Source organism: Ambystoma mexicanum, chromosome 12 (assembly GCF_040938575.1).
Source record: "Ambystoma mexicanum isolate Mex_15411 chromosome 12, UKY_AmexF1_1, whole genome shotgun sequence".
Taxonomy (NCBI): domain Eukaryota; kingdom Metazoa; phylum Chordata; class Amphibia; order Caudata; family Ambystomatidae; genus Ambystoma; species Ambystoma mexicanum.
Window position 1 is genome coordinate 1,165,140,770 of NC_090936.1, and position 22,523 is coordinate 1,165,163,292.

Below are 22,523 nucleotides of genomic sequence, written 5' to 3' on the forward strand. Positions count from 1 at the left end.
AAACAAACTTTTTTTAATATCACGCAAAAAATATACAAATATGGCGTGCAAAAACCAACTTCTCACAGATGGCTTTACACAGAATATTGCAAAGTAAGAATTTATGCTCGTTCACAGTGAAGGTCAGCTGCTTCCATTTTTTTCTCGGGCCCCGGAGAGGCTTACGACGCGGACTATAAGGTTGTATTGTGTTTTGACCTTGACAGACAGAGATTGTGATGAGACTTCTCTTGAAGGAGTGTTGCTAAAACGTAAGAGAAGATAAGGATGAAATTTATGAAACGAAACCACTTTTATATATTATATCACCATGCGAAAGATCGTTGGCACACGTGGAGTCGTATTTTGGGACGGCACCACTCGTAGACAATGGAAATTGCAATTGTACTGTAAGTAACCCTTTAGATTATTTTATACCAAATATAATTACAATAGCGTAGCATTAAAGACCGCTCAAGTTGAACTTGTTCGTTGAAAGTGTCATAATGTTTTCTACCGTGCACTATCACCGCCAAATTGATCCCCTGTTGTTTAGAGGGCTCTGAAAAAGGCAGACGACACAGGGTGGGTTAATAGAAATAATGTAACCGGTCTATAGGCGGTCAAGCGCTCTACTCACTGTGTCACTTCACTGTAGCCTGTCAAATGGCACAGCAAGTACAACGCTCGCTTTGACATCTGTGCACAGCTTGCTAACGCAAGTTCGAATCCCGGCAAGGCCAAACTCAGCCTTTCATCCTTCCGTGGTCGATAAATGAGCACCACACACTGTGGTTAATAATAAGCACCGCTTAGATACCTCACGGTTCTTAGCGCTATATGAATGGGAAAATATTATTATTTTATTATTAACATACTCCGTTGCACTATCTTCGATAGCAAATAGTTTCACGCCCTAATAAATAAAATTATGCTTTTTAATGAAGATCGGCTGGAGAGACTAATTTATGTTTTTTAAAACAGGTATGTGGCCCCATTTTGCCTATGTCACGATTTACAGACTCCAGCGGATGGGGTCTTCAACTGCCAGGTGCAGGTCCAAATATGCAACTTCATGACCCTCACCATTTTATGGGACAATCGCCAAGGACCAATATGCCCTTACGCAGTACTAGCGGCTACAAACAACATACCAACCAATAGGGTGGTCTAATGGCTCGTTTTTGGAGCAACCTTCCGATTATCAGACCGACCATTTACTGCTTTTATTATAAACCAACAGCCTATCTACCGCAAAGGAACAACGCGTGGCTCCAAATAAACTTTTGCTGATCGACAGCAGAGACAATAGCAAATCGCTGAATATTCACTAAACATTTCATGTGAAATAAATGTACTTTACCAAATGTACAATCCTGCTGTTTACTTTTAAACCACAGTTTCATATTCCGAATTGTGGCGCACTGAGTTGTAAGCTGATATAACACCCTCTGTACCGCAAAGGAACATCGCGTGCCTCAACATGAACGTTTGCGGATCGACAACAAAGACAAATGCAAATTGCTGAATATTCTCTAAACATTTGATGTCAAATAAATGTACTTTACAAAATTTACAATCTTGCTGTTTGCTTTTAAATCACTGTTTCATATTCCGAATTGTGGCGCGCTGTGTTGTGACATAATATGTGTTGTCTTCCGGGTTCTGTGTAAAGTCACTTAGAACTGGAGAGGACTGGGCGCGTTTGATGACGCACCCTGTAACGTCACGGAGAGAGGCAGGGAATATGATTGCTTTGATAATATCAGGCTTAGGGGCGGGAGATATGATTTAGTGTCGCAAAAGCAAGTCAGCCAGGTCAATAGCGCCAGTCATAGGATTATCACATAATGTCGGCACACACCAGCCGGCTTTATCGTTTCTTTAGTGGACAAAAAGTCGGTTGACGCCCATAGGAAATTGTACTATTAGCGGACAAAAGGAGTGGTCTTAAAACACTTTCACCCTGACAACGAACAATACAAACAACGCTCTCAGAACACCCCCATTTTGTGTAATTGCAACCATTTCGGGACACTGCGAGTGGTCTGAGAACACATTCAACTAGACAGATTACAATACGGACAGCGTCCTGAGGACACCCCCAGTTTGTGTATTTACGAACAATTAAGTACACCGCGAGTTTTCATAGCTCATTTTAACTTCCTTGCGAACAGAAATGACACATACTCCGTCCTCTAAACACCTCACCATTTAGTTTATTTACAAAATGTCAGAACACCCGTGTTCTCCGCGGACAAATCGAACGCAACAAAAACGTCTAGCACATAAAAAAACAAAACATTGAACCTATCTCATACTCCCCCATCCTCCCCAAACACTTACACACCAACACAGGGCACTAAATACAATTTTTTATCCACGTTTCACCACGCTGTACGCGGTCGACGGTGAATACAAGATGGCGGGCGCCACAGAAAATCTGACGCGCTCCACGCCCCTCGCCGTCCAATCAGCGAACACGTCGCCTGTCCGAGGACATGACGCAAGGCCATGGGCCAATCGGGGTGCTGTCCGCGGAGCGAACAGGGAAGTCCGTCCGCGAAGCGAACACAGATATCACTAATTTTTTTGCCTTACATTTTGGTCATTTTTTTAAAAACTACTGGACGGATTTACACCAAATTTGCAAAAGCACGCTTTCGGGACCAGGCCGCCGCTCCTGCCGCACATTTGGTGTAAATCCGTCCAGCGGTTCGGGCTGTAGCCATGCGCAAAGTTTTTTCCCATTCAGTCTATGAGAAAAAAAAAGTTTTGGGACCCCCACCCTATAATTTCCCCCCCCCTGGACGAAACCTCACCAAACTTTGCAAAAAAATTCAGAGTGGGACATATACTTTTTTTGCAAAGTTTGGTGAGGATTCATCCAGGGGGAGAGAAGTTATAAGCCGCCCAAAAAGTGCTCTTCCTATGGAAACACCAACTTAACCATAACTACATGGCCACTAACGTGGCCATGTAATATTTTCCTACATTCACATAATATAGCATAGACCACACATTTTGTTTTAAAATTGAAAAATGGACGGATCTTCAGATCTATATTTTTCACAATGAATACTTTTATATTTATATTATGCATGGCAAATGTACACATATTACACAATCCACATCTATAAATACCCTCCATTTGTTGGTACTTAACATATATTGGCATTGCTGTTCTCATCTTTTTGCAAAGAGCTTGGGCACACACGATTGCATAATGTTGGAGCATTTCTGTAGACTATGGAAGCAGAGACGTCATTTGGGGGTCGCCAGGACTTGCAACTCGTCAGGACTCTCAGTTGCGACCCCAGAGGTCTCCCTTGCTACCCCTAATACATTTCTTTTTTAAACTAAACATATATTACATGTAAGCTCTTGGTCTTTGGCCAGCGCCATGTGGCTCTTTACTTTTGGAGTGGCTGGCATTCTTGTTCAGGCCTCTTAATAAATCAGGCCTCTTAATAAAAACAGGGGGGTTCCACAAGTGTAACACTTTGAGCCGTGATCCTAAATAAGAAAGAATAGGAATAACACATAATTTGTCTTTCTAGAATTCTATACAATAATTGCTAGGCTCATTAAAGGTTTATTTCAGGCACACTTCAGGGGGTGAGTAACTGATTTAGTCTGCTCTTAAACCCCTCAACTCAGCCTTTCATCCTTCTGAGGTCGATAAATGAGTACCAACACAAGTTGGGTGATATTGTATGCATGTTCTATATAAATAGCTTAAGTGCTATATAATAACACATCATTGTCATTTGGCCTTGGACATTTGCTTGCATTCACAGTAATCTAGTAATATGGGCCTATACACATTGATATTAACGTTACATATGGTGATCCATTCTTGTATGAAATGGATATCGCATTATAGTGATATCGTAACCATATTTTCGTAGTGCACTTGCTATGTGATGCCACTTCATGTTTTGTAAAGGGGTGAAAGGTTATGTTCCATCATTTCCCGTGATGTCACATCGGGGTGGGGGCCAAATGACATCACTTCATGTGATGTCATCAGAGGTCAAAGGGTTGTGTGATATCACTTCCGCTAACCCTGGCGTTTTGGTGAAATCACATCCCTGTATGAAAGTTTTTGTGTTGCCTTAAAGCCCGATCCATCCTTAATAAGTGTCAATGTTTTTTTCAGAATTTTGAATATTTCCCTTCTTTCATTAGTATATTGTGTGATAAACCTCATTTCTTTAAACGCTTTGCTTTTATTTGTATATCTCGATATCAACAAGTCTGTCCTCTTTCTGGTTTTAGCTTATTATTATGCCTCGTTTATTATCTTTCTATTGTATCCTCTTGGTAGGAATTTACTTTCACTCAATTTGCGTTCTGTTGAAATATTCACTCTTCAATGTAATTCCTGGAAGCTCTATTGAATTCTGCTGTAGGAGTATTGTCAATTGTATGATATATATGATATGATATGATATGGCATTTATAACGCGCCTACACACAAGTGTTTCAAGGCGCGACGAGGCAAGGGAGGGGGAACAAAGGAAGGACAGTCAACGATCCTACTAGGCCAGGTGTCATTCAGAACGCGCAAGTGCATCTCGGGTAGGGTTATCAGGGAACAGACAGAAGAGTTAGAACTCCAAAAAGGCAGGGCAATGACGGCGTAGGTGGGGCTCTTATGTAGGTTAGGATCAATCCATTCAAAGCGTAGAGAAAATATTCTGCAACACAGTATAGGTTGATGGAGGAACTGTGTGAATTCTCACTCAGATGGTTGGGTGGAAGATGAGTGGTAGTGGCAGGGAGAACCGTTTGTAAGTCAGTTTATGAAGTCTCTTAAAGGGGTAGTCCAGCTAAACATTCTATTTAAAAAATAGATAGGCAACATTAAAAAAAATACTAGCACTTTTTTTTTTAAAACTTCCTATGTAAAATTTTGAGCTATTCAAGCTCAAAATTCGCAAAAGCCAGCACATGGGCGCATCCATTTTGTGAAATGGATGCCCGCCTGTGCTGGCTTTTACTTTTGCGGCACTAATGAAGGAAAAGCCAGCCAGCTGTAGTAAACAAAAGCTACCGCTGGGTGGCTTTTCCTTCATTGGTGCTGTACGCGGAGGACGGGGACCAGAGCAGGAAAGCTGCAGCTGAATCTCGGTAAGTGCTATTTATTTAAAAAAAATAAATAAGCACTAGCTGCGTTTTTTTTTCTAAGTTTTCCGGGCTGGAGGAGCCCGGAAAACTTAGAAATAAAACCGCAGCTTTAAAAACGTTGTATTTATGTTTGTGGCCGCTTTTGAAGCGACCGCACACATAAATACAACGTTATTGTGTTTGAAAACACTGCGTTTTTTCTTTCCAAGTTTCTCAGGCTCCTCCGGCTCGGAGGAGCCTGAGAAACTCGGAAAGAAAAACCGCAGCGTTTTCAAACACAACCGCGTTGTGTTTCTGCCTGCTGTGGCTATCACTCTGGGTCTCCGGTGCTCCCCCAGGGGAGCACCGGAGACCCAAAGTGAAAGCCAAGATTTTCTGCCTAAATCTGCTTCCCCATTTGGGGCTCTCGGGCTCCCCACGGGAGGCCCGAGAGCCCCAAATGGGAAATGCTAAATGCTGCAGTGTTTCTGCCTAAATCTGATTTCCCATTTGGGGCTATCGGGCCCCCCATGGGGAGCCCGAGAGCCCCAAATGGGAAAGCAGATTTAGGATCTGAAGAATCTCTCAATCATCTCACTCACACTATAAAAGTGAGGCCCAAAAAAGTAATTTGTTTGGATAATTTGGTCGAATTACAAGAGTTTAATGCTCACGTCAAATTTTTCAAAAAGCCAACAGATATGAATACTCTTCCCCATGCAAAATCTCAGCATCCAAAAATCCACCATTGTGGGATTACCTTGTTTCACAATTCCTGAGATCTAAAAGAATAATATCTTATCCACAGCAACAGCTGGAAACTGCTTGCAGTATGACAAGATTTGATGTGATGTTATGTTATTTTGCATTTATATAGCGCCTTATGTACCATTGATATGGTCTGAAGGCGCTGGTAGGTTGAACGCCCTTGGGAACTGAAGTTCAAGTCAGTAGAGAGAGTAGAGAGAGTCAAAGGTGCGTGTGAGCACCGGATATGTGTGCAGCTGGTGTGGCATTTGTGTAATAGCTGCTTCTTAGCGATAGGTGTGGTGGTTGAGAGATCAATAGTATGTGTTTGTTCTGCAAGGATTTATCTAGACCGATTGTGGCTGCGTTAGGCCTGAGGAGAACGCCTGGCTGGGGGGTGTGTAACCAGCAGTGTTTAGTTAGAGTGATGGAGACTATGAGGCAGATGTTGGTATGAGAACAGCTATACCGAATGGTGTCATAGTACCTCTGTGTTCTAGTTGAATGGTGTTGTAAAGAAGAGAGTAAGCATGGTGATGTGATATGATGTGTTACATGCTCTTTCAAACGTTCGATGCACTCCAAACCATTCCATATACGTCGCCATTCCATGCAATTCTATGCGCTCCATTCGGTTTCATGCACTCCAGTCCGCTCCATGCACTCCAGTCCGCTCCATGCACTCCAGCCCGCTCCACGCACTCCAGCCCGCTCCACGCACTCCAGCCAGCTCCACACACTTGAATCTGTTCCATGCATTTGAATCATTTCTATGTTCTCCGATCCATTCCGTGTATTTCTAAGTTGTTTTATGCACTCCATCTACTTATTTCAGGCACTCATCCGCTCTAGGCACTCATCCGATCTGGGCACTCATCCGCCATGGGCACTCATCCGCTCTACATACTCATCCGCTCTACGCACTCATCCGTCCTACGCAGTCATCAGCCTTAAGCACTCATCCACTCTAGGCACTCGTCCGCTTTATGCCCTTGCACACTCTACGCATTCACCCGCTCTACACACTCACTCGCTCTACGCACTCACCCTCTTTTCGCACTCACCTGCTCTTATGCACCCCTCCGCTCTCACGCGCGCCTCCGCTCTTACGCACGCCTCTGCTCTTACGCACTCGTCTGCTCCATACACTTGTCCGCTCTATCCACTAGTCTGTTTTACACATTCATCCACTCTACACACTTCTCTGTTCTTACACACTCCTCCGCTCTACATACTCTTCCGCTCTGAGCTCTCTTCCGCTCTGAGCTCTCTTCCGCTCTGCGCAGTCTTTCGCTCTGCGCACCCGTCTCGCTCTGCGCATTCATCCGTTCTGTGCACCCATCCGCTCCCCGCACTCATCCGCTCTATGCACTTGTTCTTTCCATGCACTCATCTGTTATATGCAATCCTCTGCTCTATAAAGTCGTTCGCTCATACGCATTCATCTGCTCTATACACTCATCCGCTCTATACACTTATTCGCTCTATACACTCATCCACTCTATACACTCCTCTGCTCTATACACTCCTCTGCTCTATACACTCCTCTGCTCTATACACTCCTCCGCTCTACACACTCCTGTGTTCTATACACTCCTCCGCACCTACGCACTCATCCGCTCTACACACTCATCTGCTCTACACACTCATCCGCTCTACACCCTTCCGCTCAACACACTCATCTGCTCTACACCCATCCGCTCAACACACTCATCTGCTCAACATACTCACCCCTTCTATACACTCATCCGATCTACACACTCATGTGCTCAACGCATTCATCTGCTCAGTGCAATCATCCGTTCCACGCGCTTCATCCATTCTAACGATTTCATCCACTCCATTGATATGATATGATATATGATTGTTTATTTATATAGCGCCTATACACAATGTGTTTCAAAGCGCTTCAAGGCAAGGGAGGGAACAAGGGAAAATACAACCACATTCTTACAGGCCATGAACAGTAAGGATGTGAAATTAACTATTGTACTCGACCTGATGACATTTCAGATAGTGCAAGAGCTAAGACATAGATAAGGAAGGGAGGGGGAGAGTGGGAAGGAAATGGAAACAGACAGGCGACTACCGTACTAGGCCTGACAACATTTCTGGTAGAGCCGGAGAAAAACAAAAGGTGAGGGAGAGGGGTGCAGAAAGGGAGGGGAGGAACAAAACAAGTGACTATCATAATAGGCCTGACGACATTTCAGATAGTGCTGGAGGGGTGGTGGGGAGGAAAAAAACAGTAATGGGAGGGTGGAGGAAACAGACGAGGTTGCTATCATATTAGGTCCAGGGACAATTCTGATAGAGTAAGTGCATAGAAGAAAGTAAGGGGAGGAGATAAGAAAAGGGAGAAGGGAAAGGAGGAGAGAAAAGAGATTAAGCAGTCAACAAGAGTGGAGAAGCAAGCGTGGAGAGCGAATACAATTGCAGAAGTCAGTAGTAACACATAATGTTGCAAGCCAGGATACAAGATGAAAATGGGAACAGCATGATTCAGGGTCACCATAAGTACAAGATGCAAAGGAAGTCCAGCATAAGAGTTGAGAAAGAGTGACGCACCGTGAATGAATGAAGTCCATAAAAGTCAAATCCAGCATTGGCCACAAGACAGTGATGGTGAAGGAAGGCACCAGGTGGGCGGGGCTTAGGCCAGGTGACCTAGATCCACATGCACCTACTCCCCATCTGCAAAGGAAAAGAAGCTGGAGGGCTCCTTAAGTAGGGAAACAGAGCGGCAAGCAGGAAGGCACCAGGTGGGCGTGGCTTGCTAAGTGGTGAAAAAGAGCGGCAGGCAGAAAGGCACCAGGTGGGCGGGGCTTAGGCCTGGTAACCTAGATCCACTTGCACCTGCTCCCCATCTACAAAGAAAAAGAAGCTGGAGGGCTCCTTAAGTAGGGAAATAGAGCGGCAAGCAGGAAGGCACCAGGTGGGCGTGGCTTGCTAAGTAGTGAAACAGAGCGGGAAGCAGGAAGGCACCAGGTGGGCGGGGCTTGCTAAGTGGTGAAAAAGAGCGGCAGGCAGGAAGGCACCATTTGGGCGGGGCTTAGGCCAGGTGACCTAGATCCACTTGCACCTGCTCCCCATCTACAAAGAAAAAGAAGCTGGAGGGCTCCTTAAGTAGGGAAATAGAGCGGCAGGCAGGAAGGCACCAGGTGGGCGGGGCTTAGGCCTGGTAACCTAGATCCACTTGCACCTGCTCCCCATCTACAAAGAAAAAGAAGCTGGAGGGCTCCTTAAGTAGGGAAATAGAGCGGCAAGCAGGAAGGCACCAGGTGGGCGTGGCTTGCTAAGTAGTGAAACAGAGCGGAAAGCAGGAAGGCACCAGGTGGGCGGGGCTTGCTAAGTGGTGAAAAAGAGCGGCAGGCAGGAAGGCACCAGTTGGGCGGGGCTTAGGCCAGGTGACCTAGATCCACTTGCACCTGCTCCCCATTCACCTTCTTCATTCATCATGCATTATCGATTCAGGCCATGTCACTTGTCATACGCACTAGATCTGTTCCGTGCTCTCTATCTGTTTCGTGTGCTACACCCGTCTCTGTACTTTCCACTTACGCCATGCACTCATATGGTCGGTGTCATCTGTCTATGTACTCATCAGTCTCTTGTATTCATCTTTCCATCCTCTTTTCATTATTCATTTCGCCCATTTTGTTAATTTTGTCCATTGCACTCATTACATCCATTTCATTAATTTAAATTAACAACAGTCTCTTGTATTCATCTTTCCATCCTTTTCTCTTTATTCATTTCGCCAATTTTGTTCATTTTATCCATTGCACTCATTACATCCATTTAATTAATTTAAACCTGATGACTGTTTTCGTACGATTTATTCCTTTTTATCCACTTCACTGCTTTGATCTACTTTGCTCGTTCTATTCTGTTTGACCTTTTAGTTTAGATTAGTGGTTATTAGTTGTCGATTTCTCACATGAATCTTGATGTTGTATTGTTATTTGTCTTATTGTTATTCAAGATCTAGTAGTTTGTTGGGTCGGTGTCATTGAGGATGCTGTCATTCAGTTTGTGTTAGTTTGCGTACGGGTTGGTTTTAGGGGAAGAGCCAAGTTTTCAGTAGTTTGCGGAAAGACATTAGATCTTCAGTTAGGCGGATGTGGGGTGGGAGTGATGGGTAAAAGCTACCTGAAGAAAATTGTACAGACTGCTTTGAGAAAAGCAAACTGCTTTGCAACCTACTACAAAAACAAGATAAAGACAAAAGACGGGTATGTGTCTTATCACATGGCCCTACAATGAAGAAAATCGAAATAGTGATCTTAAAGGCTGCTTATGTTGTGAAAACATCAGTACAGGGGAATTTTTTTTAACCATCCTTGAACTGAGGCGAATATCAGTTTACACAGAATGTTATGTGCTTAAAAGCACTTGTCGCATGCATTATTTAAGCCACAATGACAAGTTCCCCGGGCCGTACCCGTGATAATGGCCCATGGTCTGAGTTAATAGTATTTCTTTGGGCTTAGTCATGTGACATCCACATAGATAGAAGGCCAACAACTCATATGGCAATCACCCCTGCATTTGGGGGCACACTACAGGTAATGGCCCGCCAGCCTGAGCCTACGCAGGCCAGAGCTAAGTGAGGCCTTTAGCGAGGGCTGTGGGCCGTTACTGTCCATGTCTGCCCCCCTGACAAAGGGGTGATAGCCATTTGCACTCCGGTGTGTGAATTGTTTAATTTTTTCTTTTACAGGAGATGGACTGCGTGCGTATTGCACAAGCCCAATCTCCCATAACAAATGAATGAAAAGAAGAAAGAAGCCGCCATAGGCAAAGGGGGTATCCAGTGATAATACAGAATATAATTACAGAGAATGATATAACAGATAAACAAAAACAGAGAAAAAAACTGCTAATATTTTTTTTTAAGGAATTTGGGTGGGTTTAGGGGGTAAAACGGGTGGAATGGAGTTGGTTAAAGCACATAGAGAAACGGGGGGTTTGGGGAGGACCTTTTTTGCTGAAAAAAGCATTCTCTGTTATTTATTCTCTGTAATCACATAATCCCTTTTCCGTATCTTTGGCGGAGTGCGGGAGGAGTGCCAGGACTGGAGCACAAAGCTCTGGTCCAGCAGGTAAGTGGGGCCCCTAGGGGACCCTGACGTCTATGGAAACAAGGCGGGTCACCACACACGATAGAGACGCCAGACACCAGATTGTATTCCCAAAGCTAGGGTTTTATTGCAAAGCAAAAGTCTCAGTTGGCCAACTCGGTCTCACGCCCCGCGACATGCATCTCTAGACCTCGAGGAAACAAGAGAGTGAATTACGTACATCAGTTACATATATACAAAATGCATATCAAACAATCAGCTATGACATGTTTAACACCCCCCCTTTATTGGATTTCTTTGAACTTGGTGTGATGATGGACATCTCCGACCACTATGACACCTTCAAACATCTATTCTAGTAACAATTTGTAATTTGTGTGTGCAAAGGCATCTTTTGGTTATTGAATAGAACACGGCGCTTCTGTTCTTGGAAGCGAACTACATACAGGGGGTGAGGGGGAGTTGCATTCCGGACCTTGCTATCTATCAGGTGCTATTCGCGTCCTGGAAGCCGACATGCTCTAGCGGGCTCAGCAAAGGCGGGCCATTAGAACAGCATAATTCAAGCCTAACGAGACTGGCTGGCAGCTATGAAAAGATTAAATGCCCTGCAGCTCTGCTTCAAGGCTACATTTGGGAGGGAGCCGGGCATTCTTCCTGGCGCTGCCTACGTTTGTGTTTCAGCGAACTCTTGTTATCCTCACGGCCCTGCGGCCTTGTCCTTTTCACATACAGACAACAATGTTCCACAGTCGAGCAGTGTAAGCAGAAAATATACTGCGAAGCAATAGGAACAGAAAGCAATGAGCAATGGTTAGAAAACAAAATGGCGATTCTTGTTACATCAAAATGGCCGTTTATTGGCAAACTCGAAAACTTATATTCTGTCGTATCGTGCATGAGACGGTTGGTCCACGGCCACCAAAATGCGCTTACGGTCTCAAAGTAGCGGTATCCGTATTTCTAGACTGACAGAGTGGTGGGGGAGGTAATAAGGAGCCTCCCCAAAACCAAGATGGGGCCGCCCTGGGAAGGGTCTTGGGTAGCTGGAAACAGCGGGCGGTGCACAATGGGTTCTCGCCCGCTGTTCCAGATACCTGATAGGCTGGGCGCCCTTTCCAGGTGAGAATGGTGTATAATTTAGCACTGTCACACTTGAGACAGTTACGTCATATCGCCGAAACATCAATGTGGTCATAGAAGGACCAGACAAAGCTCATTTGATGCATCTTGACGCAAGGAACAAAACTCGAAAAACGTGTTTCAAGGCCCTAGGACGCACTGTTTGAGATATTTGCACTGCAACGCCAGGATGAGGCGACAGGTGGGGAGAGTGCACAGAACGTCCCACTATGGTGCAGCACACCAACTCTCTCCTCCCCTCAAAGTCTGCTGCGGGGTATGTAAGCCAGTCACACATGCCCATTCTTAGTGCAGTTTACTTCAGAGTGCAAAGCACATCAAGTGATAAGCGACTCAGAACAGCCTCATTGATTTTCAACAATTGATGAGCATGTTATTATGTTGGTCTACAGAACCCGTACTGAGTACGGGTACTTTATGCTAGTATTTTCTTTATAAATATTCTTTTTCTCTTTTATTCCATATATGTATTGAAGCGAATATTTTGAATTAAATAAAATGGATTAAGTAAATTCCCCTGATGAAGCCGCAGGAACTGTGAGGCACTCATGGTGGCAACAAGTAAGAGAGACAAGTGATCACAGTTCAAGGGTGTTTATTGAACAATGAATGCTGTATGCAGGTTGGGAAAATGCCTAATATAAACCTAAAACTAAGATGGGAACAAGCGTTGACCATGAAATGAAAAATAAGCCAGTCCTGGTAGCGTTGTGTCAAATAATAATGGCCTATAATAAGAAACCTATTGCCAAACCTCACAACTAATACAAAAAGGGTGTGGGATCGTTTTCAGGAAAAGAAAGAAGTGTTTGTAAATAATATGTCAGGATGCGGTTGTCTGGGACTCCATTCCCACATTTTCTACGCAGGGTCAGATGGGAGTCTGGAGCACAGCACACACTCGAGCATTCCCAGCACACGAGCTAACAGTTCCAATGGCAGCAATCAGGACCGTTGATGACCAAGTCTTGTTTCTCCTGAAAATCTCTTGCTTCAAGGGCCTGATGTATCCAATAACAAAACAAACACAAAGTTCCCTTGGCAGTTCACGTCGGGTGATAGTTGCACCCTTGGGCACCCCTCTTCTGGGGCTGACCCTTCAAAACTATTCCTCTTATTAATGGGGTTTGGGTGATGACTTCACCCCTGGATCGTTTGGGCTCAAATCTGTCTCGACTGTTGGCCTCCCTCCGCCGGTATCCCTATGGCTTGCAACAAGTCTTCTGATATTGTTCTCATAAAAAGTCTGTTCAACAGTTCCCGGTGAACCTCCCTTTCTCAGGTTCACGTGATCAGGGTGATAGCTCAACCCTGGTACCCCCCCTCTTCTGGACGGTGACCCTCTTCTTAGACAAGCGGGACAGTGTACTTCTCCTGTCTTACAGTGTCTTTTGGTTTCTCCCTCTGTCGGGCTCGGATTCCAAAACGACCAGTGGGACAGTGTACTTCTGCTATCCCCTCCTTAGATTATCAATGTCTTTTCAAACAGTTCATAGTAGACATTCTTTGCCTTGTCGACACACTGTTTCTCACGACTTTAGACTTTGCCCCTTCTTGTTAGCACCCCTCTTCTGGGTTCACTCTTGCCAACTTCACATTCACTTGTAATGTTCACAGGATTCACTTTCCCCATGTTTGTAGATCAAAGTCTTTCAATTGTACAGGGATTTTGTTTGACCCTCTGTATGACCACTTTGACCTATTTTGCTGACCCTCCTACAGCCTTCTGGTACCTGTAGTTTCAATACAAAGCAAAGGGGGGAGATCAGCCCGAGTCTTCACACAAGCACCCACGTGGTGCCGGAACACACTGCAGTTGATCCTGAAGGTGTCATGATCCATAGAACGCGCACCTTTTGGACTTCCTGGTCTCTGTCACAACTGGGCTCGCACTCCTTGATACTTCCAAAATGGCCGTCTAACATGGTACGCTCTCCACCAGCCCCCACGTCAGACGTAGCTCATTCTACAAAGAGACCACGCCCCTGCGGCCCCACGCGTCTCAACGCTACCGCTTGCAGTGGCTAGACGTGTGCTCTGTAGTTCGCTGTAACTAATCTCTTGTTTCCTGGTTCCTGGACCCTCGATTTCCCCCTCTTCCCTTCCTCCCTCCTTACTCTGCCTTGATTCCCGGATCTCGTGTACCGCCTCTGAGTACACCTCCCTCGTTTCCTGGACTTCCTGGAGACTCCGAGTACCCCTGGATGCTGAACGCTGAACGCATGCTGGAACCAGAAGAGGCTCGCGCGGGCTTGTACAAAACCTGATCCGTACGCAAGAAGGCTCCTTCCAAGAATTCCTGCAAGGATCGAACTCAGGTGAGAAAGGGGGAAATCCGTGACAGATTGAGACGCCAAACGACCGAAGTTGAGTCGGACATGGAGGCGGCCGTTCAGGATCTCATGCGTCACATGCAAAAATTAACGACCGAGGTGCAGAATCTGAAAGCGGAAAATGCTGCATTAAAACAATTTGTTTTGTCCCGTGATTCCGCTACAAAGGAAAGCGTACTACTGGGCGGCATTGTAGATAAATACGATGGGTCTGCAAAAACCCTTCGTGGATTCCTAGACTCCTGTTTAGTCCACTTTACCTTTAAGCCCTACTACTTTTCTACCCCCAGGGCTAAGGTGGGCTTTATAATTTCGCACCTCTCCGGAAATGCACTAACCTGGGCCACACCTTTAGTCAATTCTGGAGATGCCCTCCTGGATGATTACGACAGATTTATACAGGCCCTTAAGACCATGTTTGACCGCCCAGAACAGGTCTTTAGCGCCCAGGAACGTCTACTTGATTTCCAGCAAAGTTCCCAGGACATGCTTATGTATGTAACACGATTCAAACAATTGGCTAAAGAAGCGGATTGGTCCTCAGAAGCTTGCTTTACTCTTTTCCGAAGGGGGCTAAATGAAGACATCAAAGATGAACTAGCCAGAGAAGCTCGCCCAAGTTCATTCTAGGCCCTTATGGATCTCGCTCTGCAGATCGACTTTCGTATCCAGGAAAGGAAGGCAGAGAAGAAGAAAACCAAGATGCCCTTCCAGAAGGTTTCCATTGAGACCTCCTCAAAGTCTGATCCTACTCCTGCCTCTGTTAACGATCTAGAACCCATGCAATTAGGGGCTTTCCGTGGACCCATATCCCTGCAAGAAAGGATGCGAAGAATCCACATGGGGTTATGTATGTATTGTGCCTCGGAAAAACATCTAGTTAGAGAGTGTCCTCTAGCCCCTCCATGGCGTTTGGGAAACGCCAGCTCCCGATCCTAGATGGCGCAAGGCTTCGGGAGAGAGATGTTTGCTCCACATCTATTCCATCCTTGAACTCTCCTGGACAGAACAATCTAGTGATATTACAGGCCTTTCTATCGCCATCCAAGAACGAGACCTACCCCATTTTGGCTTTGGTGGGTTTTGGGGCCATGGGGATATTCATAGATCAAGATTGGGTCTTTAGCCACCACATTCCATATGAAACTCGAGGCATCATGCAACCTGTGGAGGCGATCGACGGAAGACCTCTCTTCAGGACCCATAACCTTACAGACCAAAGAGATCCAACTCTCGATAAACCATCATCAAGAGGTGATCAAATTTGACATCATAAACTCAGCTCGTGACCCAATGGTACTGGGTATGCCCTGGTTAGGGAAGCACAACGCATATATCAACCGGGCAGCAGGATCCTTGTTTCTTGGTTCTGAGCATTGCATGTCTCACTGTCTATTCCTGGATTGCTCCTCGACATCTTCCGAAGGCATGCCAACAGACCAGCAAGGCCCATTCATGGTTTCAAATATCATACAGGTTCCTCAGGCCTATCAGGAATACGCTGAGGTGTTTTCAACTGCTATAGTCCAGGCCCTACCCCCTCACAGCCCTGAAGACTGTGCTATTGATACAGAACCTTCAGCAGTGATTCCCTTTGGAAAGATGTTCATTTTATCCGAACCAGAAAAAAGGACCCTCCGAGAATACTTGGATACCAACCTTGAAAATGGCACCATAAGACCATCCAAAACTCCAGCTGGAGCTTCGTTGTTTTTTGTTCCCAAGAAAGACACTAAAGAGCTTAGGCCTTGTCTTGATTATTGTGGATTAAATCAATGCACCCTCAAGGACCGCTACCCATTGCCCTTAATCTCAGATATCCTGGAAGCGATGAGAGGAGCTGTAGTATTCACGAAATTGGATCTCAGGGGTGCCTACCATCTGATCCGTATCAGGGAAGGAGACAAATGGAAAACAGCCTTTAGAATACCCTTTGGTCACTTTGAATACCTGGTCATGCCCTTCGGACTCGCTAATGCCCCAGCGGTCTTCCAACGTTTCATGGATCGGGTGTTTTCTGACATGCTGTTCCTCTTCGTTATAGTTTACCTGGACGATATCTTGATTTACTCCAATGACCATCTAAAGCATGAAGAACATGTTAAGCCAGACTTACAACGGCTACGTGAACACAAACTCCTAGCTAAACCCGAGAAATGCCTTTTTCATGTCTCTAATGTTCACTATCTAGGATTTGTCCTTAGTCCAGAAGGAATTGGAATGGACCACTCAAAAGTAAAAGCCACACTATCTTGGCCTGTTCCCATTTCCGTGAAACAGATTCAATCCTTCCTGGGGCTTGCCAACTTTTACCGGAAATTCATACCGTCCTTTTCTGAGATAGTTCAACCAATCATTGCATTGTTGAAGAAAGCTACTCCCTTTCTCTGGACATCAGCTCAAGATAAGGCATTCCAACGATTAAAAGCAGAGTTTACTCAAGCCCCCATCCTAGCTCAACCTGATATTAATCGACCATTTCTAGTGGAGAAAGATGCCTCTAACTATGCCATAGGAGCAGTGCTAAAACAGGAATTCGAGGACAAATTAGAACATCCCATTGCTTACCTTTCACGAAACCTGACTACCAGCGAGACTCATTATTCCGTCTTGGAAAAGGAGCCGTTAGCCATCCGTCAAGCCTTCACAGAATGGCGTCATCTACTTCTGGGAGCTAAACATCCTGTTCAGGTCCGTACGGACTATCGAAATCTTCAAGTTCTACAATCTTTGGAATGTAGGAATAGTCGTCAAGCCTGTTGGGCCTTCTTCTTTGCCCAGTACCAGTTCCACATCCATCATGTCCCCGGATCACAGAACATAATTGCTGACGCCTTATCCCGACATCCCGACTACGAAACTCTTGAAGATCGGTCCTTCCCAAAGATGTTTCCCCACACAATTTTTGTAGCCCAAGCAATCAGTCTCATGGAAGACATTCGGATGCAAACCCAGTCCTCTGAGATCTGGAAGGAATTTACGGGGAAGAATCGGTGGAATCTTAGAACAAGAGACGGTTACCTGTTTAAGGATAATGGCCTGGTCATTCCCACATAGACTACAACAACGGATTATTAACCTCCGTCACGATACCCTTCACTCCCGACATCGTGGCGTCACCAACACCCTCCGTCTCATACAAAGACAATTTGATTCCCTAAAATGAAAATTGATGTTCAACGGTACATCCAAGCCTGTGCAGTCTGCAATCAAAAAATGCATGATAACAAGAAACCGGCAGGTCTCCTACTTCAACCTACACTACCGTCTAGGCCCTGGGAATTCATCGCTACTGACTTTATTGTGGAATTACCACCATCCAGGGGTTACACGACTATCATGGTCACCATTGATTTATTCACCCACATGGCTCATTTTACACCATTGTACAAATTGCCATCTTCCTCAGAACTCGCTGGCATCTTCCTGGAACACATATTTCGACTTCATGTACTCCCTTCCAAGATCATATCAGACAGGGGACCTCAATACATCTCTCAATTCTGGAAACACTTATGCCGTATTCTAGGAATCCAATGTGCCCTCTCTTCAGGTTATCGTCCACAGACTAACGGAGCTACCGAACGTGTGAACCAGACCGCACCAATACCTTTGTTGTTTCACCACCAAGGTACAGAACGACTGGTCACTCTTAATACCTATGGCTGAATTCGCCTACAACAATTCTGATCACTGGGCAGTCAAGACCAGCCCTTTTTTTGCAGCCAAGGATTCCACCCTTCGGTGCTACCTTCCATTCTCCCACATCCCACAGCAGTACCAACAGTGGACTCCTGGATTGAAACTCTCATCAACGTACACAAGGAAGCCAAAGAACACTTAGAAAAGGCCCAAACTCACACCAAGCGTTATGCGGACTCCAAAAGAAGAGCAGGACCTTCTTATGCAGTCGGTGATAAGGTCTGGCTGTCCTCGAAACTACTGCCTCGACATTTACGACCAAACAAACTGGCTCCCCGGTACTACGGCCCTTTTTCCATAAAGGAAATAATAAACCCAGTGACATTCCGGCTCAAATTGCCAGAATCCTGGAAGAAGATTCATCCAGTTTTTCACACTTCTTTATTAAAACCTTACGTCCAGTCCTCCCGGAAGTCCTTCAGCCCCAACCCTGTGGTTGTGGACGACCAGCTGGAATATGAAGTATCCAGAATATGTGACTCCAGGTATAAACGGGGTCAACTTCAATACCTGGTTGAGTGGAAAGGATATCCTCCTAGTGAAAGAACCGGGGAAACATTTTCAAATCTGAATACCCCTCGATTGCTCAGAACATATCATCTCATACACCCGGGCAAACCTGGGGGGACAGGTTTTCGGAGGAGGCATGCTGTCATGATCCATAGAACGCGCCCCTTTTGGACTTCCTGGTCTCTGTCACAACGGGGCTTGCACTCCTTGATACTTCCAACATGGCCGTCTAATGTGGTATGCTCTCCACCAGCCCCCACATCAGACGTAGCTCATTCTACAAAGAGACCACGCTCCCGCGGCCCCGTGCATCTCAACGCTACCGCTTGCAGTGGCTAGATGTGTGCTCCGTAGTTCGTTGTAACTAATCTCTTGTTTCCTGGTTCCCGGACCCTGGATTTCCCCCTCTTCCCTTCCTCTCTCCTTACTCTGCCTTGATTCCCGGATCTGGTGTACCGCCTCCGAGTACACCTCCCTCGTTTCCTGGACTTCCCGGAGACTCCGAGTACCCCTGGACGCTGAATGCTGAACACACGCTGGAACCAGAAGAGGCTCGCGCGGGCTTGTACAAAACCTGATCCGTACGCAAGAAGGCTCCTTCCAAGAATTCCTGCAAGGATCTAACTCAGGTGAGAAAGGGGGAAATCCGTGACAGAAGGTTTGATTTGGGTTTTATAGCTTCACCACTGGGTCTCCCTCTTTCGGGTTCTGAACCTTCTTAATGCTCCTCAGGGTTCTCCCTCGGTCGAGCTCAGACCCGTTTCTAGGTTCACAAAGGCCTCCCTCTTCCGGGACGGACCCTGCTCGCAAGTCACAATTTTAACAAAAAAAGGTTGTGGGACTTCTTGTCCCAGAATACACTTCGCTGATTTTGGTCCCACTTCCTTTGCTTCCCAAAATGTCACTTTGTCTTTGGGAGCTGCAGGAGCTAAAAGGGGATGTTTGTAGGAGGTTAGGGTATCTCCCTCTGCCCCTCAGAGACCTGGGATCGCCTGCTTGGCCCAGGGGAGGAGTTTAACTGTTGGTACTTCTAGGCCACCCCAGCTGCCCCTGGTCTAGCCTTCTGGAGGGATGGTTTCCCCCTCCACACCGTAATCTCCTCTCTGGTAGCAAGGCCAGTATTTGGGCATTTTCCTCCTTCTCCTCCAGGCCTCACATGGGCTCTCTCTGGTACCTTACAGCATCCCTGACTTGCTCACAATGCTGTTCCTGGCTGCTGCTTTTAAACTCCCAGCTAGAGTCAATTGGATTCCGGTGTGAATAGTTGTCCCTCCCTGCCTGACTCTGCCTGACCTAGCTGTTGGGACAACATGGTGCTGACGAAAGGGAGGACATCTGGCAGGTTTCTGTGGCAGCACCCGAGAGAGAGGGACTCGGCAGCAATGGATTCTCCTTGATTCATCGGCCTTTTGTGGCTCTGGTGCATTTTTCTCAGCGTCAAAGAAGAACGAACAGATCCGGTTGGAATTAGTTGATCCCTCGGTCCTGGACTCTGGTGAGGCAACTCTGGATGTCGAATTCCTGCTTCTGTAGGGTCCTCTGGATGCCCACAAAGTTTTGGCCAGATTCGCACTTCCGAAGACAATGCACTAGATGATGGTCATGGGTCCCCGGGCATTGAGATTCTGCAACCTTGGAAAGTCACAGCAAGTCGGGGGTTGCGCCAGAATGAAGCTTGTCTTAAGGCTAATTCGTCACACCAGCCCAAGGGAGGAAGTCGTCCCTTGCAGGTCTTCCCAATCGAAACGAAAACGGGGTCAGCACTGCTGCAGGGCTTCACCAGGCACTTTGCGGTCCAGGAGGGTGCTGCTGGCGCGTCTTCACATCTTCTTGGTCTGATGTTGTCCTCCAATGGTCATCTCTGCCTCTAGTCCCCAAAATCTCACCTTTTAAGCAAGTTCCCATTCATTCACAGCCTTAGGGCTGTCAATCACCCAGCAGGGTGGCTGTCCTCACAGACAGCGAGCCAGCCAATCAGAACTGTTTCACTCAGGCAAACCTCGAGACAAAGGAGAGGTACGTCGGGACCCTCCCTCACTTCCTGCCCTTCCAGACACACTGGAGCCAAAGGCAAAATGCACAAAGGACTTAAACCTGATTCAAACAACAGAGTAAAAATCCCAGAAGGAATTACCTGACAGGAAATGGTCACCCGTGGGTGCTATACAGCTTGCAGATACATGGCACAAAGTTAGTAAAAAAGAAACCACTGCCACCAGCAAATTCAAGTTAGTTAGTGTAACAGAATGTTACATGGGAAGTGGGATAAGGAGTTACTATGTAACTGCCCAGCACTCCACATAGGGTGGTGTGTGCTGGACCCACAAAGGAAAAGGTAAGTAAAACAAAAGTCATCTTACTATTCTTGGGAACAGTAGTTCACCCAGGAAAAGGTATTTAAACATTGAGAAGTCCAAGGGATTTCTCACTTGCACTGCACAAAAGGTGCTTGTGTGTCACAATGCAAGAAGATGCCTATGGAGTTTGCCAGACTCCATCAAACAGTAAGAAACACAAACTGCTAGTCAGAAAAACACATGATGGAGTGGAGGAAAATGTCCAACTCATTCAGGAGTAACAATGTAAAAGCCATGAGTCCAGCAAAAGAGCTGGGGGTCTTTAATGTTAAAGGTAATTGGCAAAGAAATGTAAATTCTCCCTAACATCATGTCAAACAAAATTAACTTACTTATAATTTGTTGGATTCAAATAAAAAGAAGTATTAATAAATACATCAACTAGTAGTCATATTTAGGATATAGGGCCAGGTGCAAGAAAAATCCTATTAAATGAAACCATAGTTAAATTATGTGGTTATGACGATGTTCAAATACGTTTTGGAAATACTGCTGCACTTGATAAATAGAAGAGGTGTCTTGACACAAGCTGTGCATACGGCAATTAAATAACTAACTGATATTGCACCATAGCGCTGAAGGTGTTATGCTTCAAATTAAAGATTACTGAGGGGGAAATCAAATAGGGTGATTACATTTTTTAACATTTGAAGTATCAGATCTTGCTGTTAATGAGTGTGCACACTGGATATAAAGGCTACCTTTAAAATCCTTTTAGATTGTTTTTTTTTACTCCATCCCTCTGGATTATTTTTCACTCAGCACCTCGCGCTCTGTCTGAGTGTGACAAAGCATTCTTTTCCTATGTGCTAGCTTTTCAGGAAAAAAAAACACTACACCAGAAATGAAGAGGTAAAAATAACACATTCTACAGTAATGTAAACTGTCAAAGTGAAGACATTTTAAACTAAGAAAGTAAAAGCTCAACTCGGCATCCTTTTTCTTTTTAATACTTAACTACTTCTAGCCATGAAGGATACCTTTCAAAACAGAGGCACACTACCACCTTCACACCCCTTCTTGACTTACTTGAAAGAATACTGCTCCTGGGCAGAAATGCTATCTTTTAATGTTGATATATTTTTTGTTTGTTTTCTTCTTAGTAAATATGAATCTCTGGTTATTCAGGTTTTCTTCATTTTCAGATTAGGTATTTTCATTAAATGCAGTATATTTTCCTCTTCAATTTCATGTCCTTATTTTTGTGTAATGATATTACTGCATACTATTTAACCAATTATATAAAGCTTTGTCCGTTTTTCTATGGTCCACAGATTAACAAGGACTTGAAATTAAAATTCAAGTGCGCTATAGTATAATACACAATTGCAATAGCAGGTTTCCAAGAGAGCGCTCAACATATATTTTTCAATTATGTGCATTTTTATTTCTTACCTCTTCGGAAGGTGTTATCACATAAGGTGGATTAAAAACGAGCAGGTCAACAATGCCATGTAACCGTAACAGTAACCCCTTCACCTGCAAAAAATAATGGAAAATAATGAAACAGACCACATTCTTCAAAATGTATAAAAACAGACTAAAAATACAAGATG

The 22,523-nt window shown here is 45.3% G+C and overlaps 1 protein-coding gene across 6 annotated transcripts in view; it reads right to left on the reverse strand.

Annotated features, from left to right (window-relative positions):
* Nucleotides 1-22,523, reverse strand: part of N6AMT1 (N-6 adenine-specific DNA methyltransferase 1) — a 454,595-nt gene that overhangs the window by 49,234 nt on the left and 382,838 nt on the right. For all 6 annotated transcript variants that reach the window (XM_069629785.1, XM_069629784.1, XM_069629788.1 and 3 more), the window contains one exon: nt 22,363-22,446. In XM_069629785.1, the coding sequence (XP_069485886.1) occupies nt 22,363-22,446 (84 nt within the window). The remainder of the gene's footprint in view (nt 1-22,362; nt 22,447-22,523) is intronic.